Source organism: Desmodus rotundus, chromosome 7 (genome assembly GCF_022682495.2).
Source record: "Desmodus rotundus isolate HL8 chromosome 7, HLdesRot8A.1, whole genome shotgun sequence".
NCBI lineage: Eukaryota > Metazoa > Chordata > Mammalia > Chiroptera > Phyllostomidae > Desmodus > Desmodus rotundus.
This window is the reverse complement of record NC_071393.1, coordinates 82,402,761-82,417,118: the sequence shown is the minus strand read 5'-3', so window position 1 is coordinate 82,417,118 and position 14,358 is coordinate 82,402,761. Positions and strand designations below refer to the sequence as shown.

The following is a 14,358-nucleotide window of genomic DNA, read 5'->3' as shown; positions in this document are numbered from 1 at the left end:
AGTGTAAATATTTTCAGATTTTCAATAGCAGTCCTGGCTGGTGTGGCTCTGGTGGTTGGAATGCCATCCCATAAACTGGAACGTCATGGATCTGATTCCAGCCGGGCACATGCCCAGGTTGCGGGTTTGGCGTATGGGAGGCCACCGCCAATTGATGTTGCTCCAACATCGGCGTTTCTCTCTCGAACCCCGTACTCTCTCTCTCTCTGGGATCAATCAGTAAACTCTTTTAAAAAAGATTTAAAAAATGTTCAATAGCACTGATAATTGGCACAATTTAAAAACCAACATCTAATTCTTATATACCTAAAAACATTTGCTTCTTAGGTTTACCAAACAGAACTTTCCTGTTCCTGAACATTCAGATACAAGCAGCTCTCATGACCTCCCAAACAAAAACGATTACCAGTAACACTTAGGATTAATTATCAATTGCCACGGAGAGCCTGGACCAACCTGGCTTAGTTGGTTGGGCGTCGCCCCACAAAGCAAAGGGTTGCTGGTTCAATTCCTAGTCAGGGAACAGGCCTAGCCTGCAGGTTCAGTTCCCTGTTGGGGTGCATGTGGGAGGCCAACTGAACGATGTTCCTCTCTCACATCCATGTTTCTCTCCATCTCTTTCTCCCTCCCTCCCCCTTCTCTAAAAATAAATTTAAAAAAATGTAAACAAAAGGAGAATGCCATGAAGATTTGGCCCTGGCTGGGTGGCTTGGCTGGCTGGAGAATCATCCTGCACACCAAAAGGTTGCAAGTTTAATTCCCAGTCAGGGCACATACCTAAGTTGCGCATTCAGTTCCTAAAAAGGGTGCATTTTCTCTCCCTCACATCTATGTTTTCCTTCCTTCCTTCCATCCTTCCTCTCCTTCCCTCCCTTCTTCCCTCTCTCTTTTCCCTTCCTTCCCTCCCTCTCTACAATCAATAAACATATCCTTGGGTGAGCATTAAAAAAAAAAATGCCACTGAGATTAAAAATTATCATTCTAGACCTGACTGGTGTGGCTCAGTTGATTGGGCAAAGGCCAGCAAAGTGAAAGATTGCCAGTTTGATTCCCAGTCAGGGCACATGCCTGGGGTGCGGGCCAGGTCCCCAGCAGAGGGTGCGAGAGAGGCAACCACACGTTGATGTTTCTCTCCCCCTCTTTCCCCTTCCATTTCCCCTCTCTAAAATTAAATAAATAAATTTTTTTTTTTTTTTTTTAAAGTTCTAAGACAGAAGCAGATGTGGTACCCGGGACAGAACAAATGAAATTAGTCCTTTTACTGAAAACCAGGAACTGAACAACTGCAGCATATGAAGTAATAGGGAGCTTCCCAATCTGAACAACTGCCACTTTCAACTAGGTACTCCCTCTGGGAATGCAATGGGTAGTCTGTGGAAGCGGAAAAAATGTCTTTTCAATTCTAATTTACTCCCAACCTTATCAGGTTAAAAAAAAAAAAAAGGTAACTACAAAAACACTCCCAGCCTTGTCAAAGAAAAAAAACCTAACTTAAAAAAATAAAGCAAAAGATTAAAAAGTACATAAAAATTGGCCCTACACCAATAGACCAAACAGCAAACGCCAAAACTACCAGTTATCCATATCTGCAAATTTTTCAAAAATATTTCTTTTAGCAAATGCTTTTATACTTCTTTCTGAGCAATTCCACTTTAAGAGGTACTATGAAAATCATCAAAGAGCATGCAAAAACTTGTTTAAATTTGGACAAGCCTCTGTCTCTATCTGCAGGTAAGTATGCCAAAGAGGTGTTCCAAGGACAGGATCAATCCAGCCCTTTGTGGACAGAAGGATGAGCCTCTAGATGCAAGGGGCCACATTTCCAAAGCTAGATCTAACACTCCGCGCTATTACTAGCATAATTTCACTGTAAAAAATACCAGCAATGATTTATCACCACTAAATGAAATACAAATTATCCCTTAACCAACAACCAAAAGAAATAGCAACAATCCCACTACTACGGGAAAAAAAGTAAGGCCATTTCAAAGAATAAAATAACTTTTTTTTTTAAACTTCTATAAGTCAATTTGAATGAGGCAAGGATATTCTACCACCAGTGAACAAAAAAACCCTCAATTTTAATTCAAGAGTGGCTTCTCTATCATATACGAAATCTATAGGCTGCATTTTGCTACTGTTTATTTTCTGGTAGCAGGCAAGACCATTTCTAAGAGTAGAACCAACAACACAAAATTCTTCCCACTGCTGAACCTGGCCTCCATGTTCTTCTTTTGCTTACTTCTGGTGCAGCTGAAAAGCAACCATTTCCCAGCAACACTTATCAGTCATCAGTTCTCCTTCTTCATTTACACCCCTCCCCCCATCCCATGGCTTCAGCAAAGTGAAAGAAAGGCATCTGCTGAAAGGATTAAAGGCAAAGTAATAATACAAATGGAAGCAATCAGCATTACTTTTGCAAGCTGATACCTTTAATGTGGCTACAATGTCAATGATATATTAAAAACTGTTACATAATAACAAGTAACTACCGATAAATTCCTGGAGGTGGAATCACTGCATCATAAGGAAGTGGAAGTTCCATTTTTAATTTTTTGATGTAACTCCATACTGCTTTCCACAGTGGTTGCAGCAATCAGCAGTCCAACCAACAGTGCACAAGGGTTCCCTTTTCTTCACATCCTTACCAGTACTTGCTGGGTGTCTTCTTGATGGTAGCCATTCTGATAGATGTGAGGTGGTATTTCATTGTGCTTTTAAGTTGCATTTTTCTGATAATTAGTGACATCAAGCATCTTTTCACATGCCTATTGGACATCTATATGTCCTCTTTGGAGAAGTGTCTATTCAGGTCCATTGTCAGTTTTTAAATTGGATTGTTTTTTGTGTGTGTGTTGAGTTGTGTAAGTTTTTTTATATATTTTGAAAATTAACCCCTTATCTGATGTATCATTGGCAAACATGTCCTCCCATTCAGAGGATTGTCTTTTCATTTTGTTGATGATTTCCTTTGCTGTGCAAAAACTTTTTAGTTTGATGTAGTCCCATTTGTTTATTTTTTCTTTTCTTTCCCTTGACTGAGGAGATATATCAGAAAAAATATTCCTATGAGAAATGTCTGAGGTTTTACTGCTTATGTTTTCCTTTAAGATTTTTAAGGTTTTAAGTATAACATGTCTTTAATCCATTTTGAGTTTAGTCTTGTGTATGGTGTAAGAAGGTGGTCTATTTTTTTTTTTTTGCATGTATCTGTCCAATTTTCCCAATGCCACTTACTAAATAGACTATCTTTACCCCATTGTATGTTTCTGCCTCCTTTATCAAATATTAACTGACTGTAAAGGTGTGGGTTTCTTTCTGAGCTCTCTATTCTGTTTCATTGATCTATATGTCTGCTTCTATGCCAGTACCATGCTGTTTTGATTATTATGGCTTTGTAGTATAGTATGATATTAGGTAGCACGATTTCTCCAACTTTGTTCTTTTTTTCTCAAGACTGCTGTTGCTATTTGGGGTCTTTTGTGGTTCCATATACATTTTTGAAACATTTGTTCTAGTTCTGTGAAATGTATCACTGGTATCTTGATAGGAATTGCTTAAATCTATAGATAGCTTTGGGTAGTAGGGACATTTTAATGATGTTAATTTTTCCTCTCCATGAACATGGTATTTATTTGTATCTTCTTCAATTTCTTCCATGTCTTAGAATTTTCCGAGTATAGGTCTTTTATATCCTTGGTTAAATTTATTCCTAGGTATTTTATTATTTTTGAAGCAATTATGAGTGGGACTGTTTTCCTAGTTTCCCTTTTGGATAGTTCATTATTGATGTATAAAAATGAACTGATTTCTGGATATTAATTTTGTGTCCTACTACATTACTGAATTCATTTACCAGTTCAAATAGTTTTTTGGTGGAATCTTCAGGGTTATCTACATATATTATCATGTCATCTGCAAATAATGACAGTTTTACTTCTTCCTGTCCAATTCGGATGCCTTCTTATTTTGCTGGTTTGATGGCTATGGTTAGGACTTCCAGTATGTGTTGTGTAAGAGTGGTGAAAACGGACATCTTTTCTTATCCCCAATCTTAAAGGAAGTGCTTGTAGTTTTTGCCCATTGAGTGCAATGATGGCTGTGCATTTGTCATACATAGCCTTTATTAGTTGAGGTATGTTCCCTCAATTGCCACTTAGCTGAGAGTTTTTATCATAAATGGGTGTTGGATATAACCACCCCTAGGTCCATTGCAGTATTATTTACAATAGTTAAGATGTGGAAGCAGCCCAAGTGTCCATCAGTAGACGATGGATAAAAAAATACACAGTGGACTACTACTTGGCTGTAAAAAGAAGAAGGAACTCTTACCCTTCTCAAGAGCATGGATGGACCTGGAGAGCATTAGGCTAAGTGAAACGAGCCTGTCAGAGATAAACAAGTACCATACGATTTCACTCTTATGTGGAATCTAATGAACAAAATAAAATAACAAACTAAATAGTGACAGACTCATAGACAGAGAGCAGGTAGACAGCCGTTAGGGAGGCAGTGATAAAGAGATTGAGCAAGAAGGAAAAAAGGGAGAGAAAATTCACGGACATGGACAACAGTGTGGTAACTGCCAAGGGGAAGGAAAGGTGGAGGGAGGTGGAGGGAGGTGGAGGAGGGCGGAGTGGGACTAAATAGTGATGGACAGAGACTTGACTTGGGGTAGAAAATACACAATACAGTGTACACATGATTTGTTGTAGAACTGTGCTCCTGAAACCTACATAGTTTTGTTAACCAGTGTCACCCCAATAAATTCAATAAAAAATAATCTTTAAACTTTTCACAACATTAAAAAAAAGTGACTAAACCTTGAATTTTGAAAAAGTACAGTAACAATCATATTTTTTTATTTAATGCATAAATAATTGAATAGTTTTATTTGACCTGGCAATGACTTATCATAACAGAAACCGATCATGAGTTTGTATGTTGCTATAAACTTGTACTACTACAAGGCAAATTAAGAATGTGTATGTAGCCCTGGCTGGTGTGGCTCAGTGGATTGCCAACTTGCAAACCAAAGAGTCGTTGGTTTGATTCCCAGTGAGGGCACATGCCTGGGTTGCAGGCCAGGTCCCTACTTGAGGATGCATGAGAAGCAACCACACATGGATGTTTTTCTCCCTCTTCCTCCCTCCCTTCCCCTCTCTCTAAAAATAAATAAAAGTAAAAAAAAAAGATTGTGTATATCCACATATGATTGCAAATAATGAAATTAATCTCCAGTTTGTTTTTTATCTGCATAGGAGTTTGAACTTGATGCTACATAATGTTATCTAAATTATAGTACAGTTAAAACTTTTAGGGGAGATAATTCCATTGTGCAAAAATAACTTAGCAAATAAAAATGCATAAATAAAAGGTACCTGCTGTTCCTTGAAATCAGGCCTTTTTTTGATAAGATTATAAACAGTCACGTATTTCATATATAGTACATAGGCCCTTTCCTCATCACGGTCTGTTCTGCTTTCTTCTGCTGTCTTGAAGATCTTCACGGCACTCTGTACATAACTTAAAATTAGAAAAAAACAAAAAAACAAAAAAAAACACAACATCTGGGCTAAAAATCATGTGTAAAATCCACAGAAAATGTTGATGAAATAAATTTCGTAATTTAGGCGGTACTATTTCAGAACTGATACAGAGTTAATGAAAGCTGGGATACACCTGAAAATTTCCCTTATGATACAAGTAAATACATGTGTTTCATAATAGTAGTTTATATACCACAAACTGTTCAAAATGCATTCTGAATCCAGTTTTAAAAGACTTGCTACAACAGATAATTCTGAAACAAGTTGCCCTCAGGCAGCCACGTAACAGTCACACTCTATAATTAAAGAATATAGCATTTGTAACTGAAGTGGGGAGCTAAAATCTTTATTATTTTAATGTTAAAACAAATATTCTCAGTTCTCCTCACTTCTTTCTAACCATAAAATACAGTTCTCCCCATCTAAAAATCCAAGAAATTAGGGAAAGGGAAGGGAACATGAGTTCAATCTTTTTATTTGGTTAAGGTTTTCTACAAATGGCTGAACTGCACTCTGCTTCACTGGTCCTGGAAGAAAAAGACTTAAAAGTCCAAAAATATATGATCCTAAAATTCCGCTTCAGGAAAATAATTTGAGGATTCTGTGGCATTCCCTTCAAGGACATGTTCCTGGTTTGACAAAGCAAATTAATAAAATAGGTGTTTCTGCCAGGAATAATTCATACGCTTAGGACTAAAGTTTTGGCAACCAAGTTATAGTGCCAATGCGTACATACAATCTGCTTTATCAATAATTTATTTATACAAAGCAGTGCATTTGGTTTTCTATATTTTTTAAACTATGCTCCAAGATAGAGACATGGACTAATGATGAAGTTGGTCAGGCCATGGATCTAGACCACCACTCAAAAAAAAGGGACAGAGTGGTATGTAGGACCAAGTATGTCCCACACAAGGATCATTTCGTCAGTGTGTGTGCCCTGCCTCACATCACATCACAGTCCTAGGACAGAGGTACATCAAACTAAAAATAATAAGGAGATTCTCTAGAAAAGTTCAGGAGTGGGTTCATTTGGGATAAAACATATCATTTTTTAGAGGATCCCACATATCTCCAGCCAGGGAACACCTATTTTCCCAATTTCTAAAATCTGCTTGCTCCAAACCTGGGGTGTATGGCTGGCTAGACCCACCTTTCTTTCTGAAACTCTCTTTGCAACTTTGTATTACATAGATCAGTAAGTTAAAAGTTCATGTCAAATTAACACTTTGCTGAATACTGGGTAAAAAAATATATATCTCCCCTTTTTATCAAAGAAAGACTATGCTAAGACCATCTCTTATATGTGAAATACACAAGGATAAAAATCTTTAATTAAGAAGTATTTTTATACTGTTTCATGAAAAGATATTAACTGTGGCTGAATGATTTTTGCAGAAACCTTACAGTCTTTACCTCTTAAAAACTCATGATCTATATATTGTCCAGAAAACAAATAATATGCATATTAGAAAAATATATATGTACTCTGCCAAGATAAAGTTAAAAACTTATCTAAGGAGGTCTTACTTTATTTATGAGATGATTCCATTGTTCAAATAAACGTTACATTTACTACTCACTTAATTGACTTAAGAACATGGAAATGAACTAAAAATTAATATATGACTCAGTTAAACTAGCAATGGACACATACTTCTTAGTGCTTATTTTTTCTGGTTTAACTTCTGTCTTCTTATTGAGGTCTTTTAGTGAAGTACTGAGGTAGAGTTCTTTAGGAACTGAAGCCACGGCAGGCATGGTGAATGATCTTTACCCTTCCACTTTCACAATGGATGGTGTACTTCATTAAAAGTAGTTCTTTTCTGAAACAAAATGAACACAAATAATTCCACTAGTTTTCCTCATTAACAATAAAATAAGCGAGCAGTTAAAAAAATAAAACCACTAACTTGTTTCCTTTGCTAACAGAGTTAATTAAATTATCTTGAATATATGTATTCTGGGAGTTCAAGATATACAGGCTGTCGATAAACAATTTCATTTTTTTTTTCAAATTTTCATTAACTAAATGAATTACTGTTTGTATCATCTTACCTTAAGTATCAGGAATTGTTCTTGTCAAAGGAACTAATAATAATAAGAGCTTTTATGTTTTTTCTTTTGTTAAATCTACATTAGTGTATATAGGTCACAAATAGAAGGAAGTTTCATTTAGAAATATTTCTCTTTTTCATTCATATCAATTTGTAAAAGGAAACAAGCAATGGGGGTGAGAGGTAGGCAGGGCCACTTTGTATGTAGCCAAGGACATCTGAACATGCTTCTGGCAGATACAAGGAAGTACTTTGGTTCACTCTGTAAAGGTCTCTGATGTTGCACGGCATTTTCATTTCCTCACGGACTTTGGTAAACTCTGACCAGGGGGTGGAGGAGGTAGTAAACAACATGAAAACAAGGGGCTAGGTGTGTCCCAATCACGCTATGTGTGTACAAGTGCAGGGATCGTGCTCTGATGGGGCAGAGCAGGGGAGCACACTGGATGGGGAGTCTTGGTAAGACATCAATGTCATCAAATGAAAACTTGAGGAATCCAATTAAATTTACACGAGGTCTTTAGTTGTGAAGAACTAATTACAGTTTAAATAAATATCCACTTTAATACATTTAAGGATTGTGACTTTTTTCTATCACTTATTTCCACTGTCTTAATGCCTTTGATGCTATCAGTTCACTATTATGAGATGAACAGATATTCATGAACCTTGAATTCTAAAAGCTGAGTAAGGTGTAACTTTAGGGGGGAAAGCCTTCTGTTCACCTATGTGAAACTTCAAAAGCACCCCAATCTGCTTTTGATTCTAGTCATATTTATATTAAATAGTAAAACTTTCTGATTTCTTGAAACTCATCCCTTCTAACCCTGTGCCTTTAATCCACTGACTTTTAGTCAGCAAACCTAGCTATTTTTCTCTGAAAGTCACATTTTTATAATTCTCACTTTTTCCCATTTGTTTGCTCCATTTATCTATAAACACACGTTTAACCAAACACTTTAATTAGTAGCATCAGATCTATGCATTTAAAAACAATGAGCTCATATGTAAACATTTTCTGTGCTTTCCCTCCATTGTGCATTGTGTCTACAGCGATAATGACAGGGAAGAAAGCCTCTGGACCACACCATCACTGCCATTAGTTAAAAGGGATTAACTAATGTTAAACAAGTCCTTCTAGTTAGGTATCTAATCTATCAACAACTCATCACCAAAACAGCTAAGAGCATCTAGTAAGGAAAGAGTATGGTAGGGTCACTTGGATTTCCTTATACCCCCGGTAATCTTACAGACAATAGCATCATTTGAGTATCTTGCAAACAAATCCACTATGTTACATGTTATAGAGAGAAAGATAACACACACTCCCTCACCTCCTAGGATAAAGAGTTTAGCTAAAGAACATACATAACCTACCCGCCCACACCCACCCCTCCTCACCTCCTGCCCATCCTCCCAATGCTGAGTGAAAAAGGAATGCGCACTACATGACCCCATGTGTATGAAGTTCAAAAACAAACTACACTGAACAATATATTGCTTAAGGGTACAAATGAGGTAAACCTACAAAGAAAAACAGAAAATAATAAACATGAAATTCTACGTGTGGGGAGGCAGAGGATGTAATCAGAGGCCCACACAAGCAGCGTCAGCAGTATCAGAAAGGGTTTATTTCTCAAGTTGGGTAGTACACTGATCACAGGCGATCATTTTATTATTGTGCTTTATAGCATATAAATAAGTATATAATGTACTTAACATATATTTCATAAAAAATTTTTAAAGAACGCCATGAGTATAACAATGCAAGTATAAATAAAAATATGCATTTGTATATAAATATGAAAACATACCCACGGAAATGTAAATGTTACAGGTGAAAGAAGCAAGCGCAAAATACGATTTCTAAATAGTGATGTATTGGAAGAGCCTCACACACACACACACACACACACACATCTTTGTGGAATACAGTTTTCATACAACAGTGGTGTGAGTGGAAGAAGAGCACAAGCATTAAGGAATAAAGAAATGGAAGTAGATTTCAGATAACTTTAAAGAATGGCAATAAAGGAGAGAATGATGGGATTGAACAGAATGGTATTCCAGAAACATTATTTCTACTGAAACATAAGCAGCAGCAGTTGAGGAATAATACCTTTGACTAAGAGAAGGTAAGGTCAAGAAAGTAACTTTTTGGGAAGGTGCTTAAGGAACCTGAGCCCTCAGTGATACCACAGCAGACAACACTGTGGCAGATGGCAAGGGACGTTGGAGCTTGGACTATTAATGAGGGACAGAAGATGATAAGAAGATAACAGTAACAAGAGTTATCCCTGACTTTTCTGCTTCCAACAACTCAGCTAGGATCTTAAGCTTACTCAACCACAGAACGCCAACATTTGCTGCCCTGACATAGGCCAGCTCTTCAAATGTAATTCCCAAAAAGCCCAGTCATTTTTTTATTGGTACACTACTAAGTGTACGAAGGCAAGGACTAAAGCCAGAGTTAAGCAGAGTATCCAAGTACCAGTCTGATAGTATTTTTTTTCTAATTCTATTCTACATCTGGGTCATAAGCACTTCTGGTCCAACCACAGAATATATATTCACAAAGTCAGGTAGAGTCTATTTTATTGATTCAGGACCATCAGGTTTCTTGGCTGTGAAAAGAAAGCTACCGATTTGAACCTTCTAAAGTGAAGGTCTACAATATGTTCTCAGTTGAATCTGTTTCTCATGATTACCTTTAAAGCTTAGATCATTAAAAGATAAAGGATATAAAAACTACAAATACTACCTAGGCAACTTAATATCATAAATCATTAGCTACTTCAAAGTTAAATTCAATCATTCACGGATATTCTGCTTTATGAAAGACACTGTTTCTAGGAACTCAAAGATCAGATGTGGTCTGCTTCCTCACAAAGTTTGTTTGTTTAGGGGCATTTTATTAAAAGATTGTATATATTTATTTTTAGGGAGGGAAAGGGAGGAAGAAAGAGAGGGAGAGAACACTGATGTGATAGAGAAACATAAATCAGTTGCCTCTCGCATGCACCCCAACCAGGAACCGAACCTGCAACCCAGGCGTGTGCCCTGACTGGGGATCAAACCAGGGACATTTTGCTTTGCGGGACCATGCCCAGACAACTGAGCCACACCAGTCCAGCTTCCTCACAAAGCTAATGTGAAAGAGAAAATTGTAAGCAGTAGCAGTACAAAATAGTATGACATCAAATTATAAAGAGTTGCAAGTAATGTACAATAAGAAAAATTAAGAGGGAAAATTAAGTATGAGTAGAGGGATCTTGGGAGGCATCATGGGAGGAGAAAGCATTTATGTGTCCTGGTGGGAAAAAAAATCAAGAACGTAGTCAGTATGGAGAATGAACAAGGATCTACTAAACACTAAAGCCCAAAAATATGGTCTAGGAACAGATAACGGAAGGCCTTGAATGTCACAATAAAGCATTTATTTTATTTTCTAAAAGTAACAGAGTCAAAGCAGGGTTCTAAGGAAGGAGTTATGTGATCCAAACTGACAACATTACATAGGCTTTAAAAGACTGAAGAAAAGGAAGGCACTAGTTACCAATCAGAATGATCCTAAGGAAAGATGATGAGGGTCAGAACTAGGGCAACAGAGATGGAATAAAGGGGGCAGATACAACAGACGCTGCAAAGGTAGAATGACAAGACTTGGCAAATGATTAGACACATGGAGGCTAATATACACAAAGAATATACCTCCTAAAAAAGTTTCTACCTTTAAAAAAAATAGTTTCTACCTCTTAAGATGAAAGATAAGTACACATTGATAACACAAAGCTAAATACCATAATATAGAGACTAACAAGCCATGACAAAATCTGTTGGTTTTATTAAGGACCATTGCTAGAAAAAACAGAAGGGTAACTGTTTTCTAGAATAGGTGTCTGTCTACATTTATAACCTTAACCCATTTCTGATATCCTCTCCCTTTTTAATATCCTTTATTTTTTAAACAGATGCAAAATAGATAAATAGGGCTTCAATCACAAGTTCTGAGCACGGGACTTGGCAGAAACATATTTTTATAAAGCTCCTCAGGTAAATTCTAATGTGCAGTAAAGACAGAGAACCACAGACATAAAGCATAGATTTAAGCATGTTACTAGAAGCTATGAAATAATATGAAGATGACCAACAGAGAATGTTGGAGGTAACGCTGTACCAATTTCTGGATCCAGGCTTAAGAGACAGCTTTCACTTTCTGTCGCTTGAGACACTTGCTCTTGGAACCCAGCCTCCATACAGAGAGAAGTCCCAGCCACAGGAAGGGTCCACACGCAGGCAGTCCAGCTGACATCTCCAGGGAACTCACAGCCAACATCAACTGCCACCCAAGCAAATGAGCCACAGTGCATGTCCTGCGCAGCTGAGCTTTCAGATGACTCTAATACTAGCTGCTTATCTGCCTACATGGGCATGAAACCCCGAGTGAGAACCAACCAGCTGAGTCCAGTCAGCCCAGAGAAAGAAGACAAAATAAATTGTAGTTTTAAGCCATTCTGTATTGGAATGATTTGTTATACAGCAGTAGATAATTAGAAGGATAACCAAGATTTTTTACATTCTTATTTCTAGTATTAGCGACTCACATTTAATGGACACTTTTTTCCTCCCATCTCCACAAAAGTATATTTTCATGTATAGAAGTTCATAATAAAATATAACGCTAGAAATTTTGTGGAAAGAATCTTTTGTGCTGGATTTATTTTCCAATTGTGTTATTTTACAAAAGCCTTTTTGGTTCTTTCCTGTTATGTTCACCTTGATAAACAAACACCATGATCATTAATAAAGTCCAAGTAAATATATAAAAAATTAAGGTTAGAAAGAAAGCTTTAAAATATTTCTGTCAGTTTTTCTCAGGCATTGTTTTCTGGAAGAATAGAATACATACCTAAGTGTAATCACTGCCTACTTATGTCATTAATGACAAGTTGTTGTTTACTATGATAAGGTCCTTACTAACTAATTTTAAAGATGCACATAATGTGTCATTAGAAAAGGAATACACACTTCAAGGTAGTCACATCAATAAAGATACAGCAGGACCTACATCACCTTTCACATAAACTGGTCCACTACTGTGGAGTCCTAAGAAAACTATCTAAATCCACCATGTAAGACATTCAACAAAGAATCTAAAACCGAATCTGTTGAAATGCAAAATCTGCTTACATAGCAAAGCCACAGAGCAAGCCCAGAACAGGAACACATCCTTAACAAATACCACTTGTCATTTTTAATGGCTGCAGCAGAAAACATACAAAACTAAGGATGCTTGCAGATTCAGAAAGAGTTGCATAGCAGCATCCTGTAGTGCGGCATTCCTTTCACCTGAAACTCACAACTCTTAACAAATATTAAATTCCCCTGGCTCTGCAACACCTCTGTCTCCAAGTAAATCTTTTGTTAGTGATTAACTGACTTGCTTCAAGGTCACAAAATGAACTGGCAGAGCGAAATAAACCCAGAAGTGTAGTCTGCAGTTTTATGCATAAATGAACATCATTGCGATTCAGACTTCTGATAATTTCCAAGGTGGAGTGGAGGTGAAATTCCCTTGTCCCACAACTCGGTAAGAGAGGCCAAATTTTAAGAAAGGAAGGCTTTTATTTGGGGGAACTCACAGTTTTAACTCTGATGGGCATATAGGTCCTGAAAACTCATACTTGCACTTCACTAAAAGCAAGTTTGGGACAAGGGAGGGATTGGGGAACACTCTGAAGGTTTGTAGTAAGGCCTGGGATTGTATCTCATTAGCAAAAAATAAGAAAACGGAAACAAGCGGTAGTAGGTCAAAATCGGGTCTGAGTATACACGGAAAAGGAATGGTCAAGGCCACCTTGAGACAGAAAAACCAGAATCCGTACGAAACTCGCTGGGCAACCCTAGGTGGGCAGCGGGAAACACTAGAGATTGGGCTCTTCCCCCAATGGCAGATTCTATGTTCGGGGTGGTCTCACCGGGAGACTTGCCCCGCTCCGTGGTCAGTGCTACTGTCCCGGGTGACCAGCAGCTCGTGGGAGAAAACGGGGTCCACTGCGACGTCTTTCTGAGAAACAAAGGCCAAGACCCAGATCCGCACTCACCTTGGCGCCCGGAGGGCCTCTCTAGCGCCAGTCTCCTCGCCAAAGGCCCATCTTCCACCAACCTCGGGAAGAAACAGCCTTCGCTCTCCCGACGGAAGCCAGCCCAGTCCATCCCCCTTTCCCAATTCGCACTGCGTTGCGCCGCGTCGCGGATCTGACGTCACGGGGGAGGGGCCGCGCGCGCGCGCGCCCTCGGCTGCTTGTTTTCCCTAGCCCTGCCCCTGCCACTGAGGGCCGAGCTGATGACTGGGGAGACGGAGGAGGATGTTTTGGGTGGGCGGCGAGGGCGGGGCCCGGGCTACGCTAAAATGCGACGACCTCAGCGACTCCCTTCCCTAGCCGCTGAACCCGGCTTTCCTCCCGCGTCGCTCGGTAACCCTGGGGTTTCCAGTATCCTTGGCCTTGTCGCGGAGGAAGACGGGCTGCTTTTGCGTCGTGTTAGCTACGTACCTTCCTCCTCAGCTCGGAGAAGCAGGAAACAATTTGAATCCTCTCAAATTCTGGCGAAAAGTTTATCATTTTCTGAAGCCAAGCCTCTGGTCAAATAAAGACGGACATGATCCTAAAGCACATTGTATATACACGCTTAATGCCAGTTAAAGGCCCAAACTTAATAACAAATCGAGAGGTCTGAACTTTTCTCACGAG

The 14,358-nt window shown here is 38.4% G+C and overlaps 1 protein-coding gene across 2 annotated transcripts in view; it reads right to left on the bottom strand.

Moving 5' to 3' along the window:
• The window catches only part of USP8 (ubiquitin specific peptidase 8), a 47,104-nt gene extending 33,242 nt beyond the window's left edge, over nucleotides 1–13,862 (bottom strand). Inside the window, exons 1-3 of one of the 2 annotated variants that reach the window (XM_024567512.3) lie at nucleotides 13,711–13,862; nucleotides 7,207–7,375; nucleotides 5,382–5,526 (exon numbers count right to left, since the gene is read on the bottom strand). In XM_024567512.3, coding sequence (XP_024423280.2) covers nucleotides 5,382–5,526; nucleotides 7,207–7,310 — 249 coding nt within the window. In that variant the 5' untranslated portion in view covers nucleotides 7,311–7,375; nucleotides 13,711–13,862. Of the gene's footprint in view, nucleotides 1–5,381; nucleotides 5,527–7,206; nucleotides 7,376–13,710 lie in introns of those variants that run through there. The other variant, XM_024567513.4, reaches the window with a different exon arrangement.
• Nucleotides 13,863–14,358: the final 496 nt, after the last annotated feature.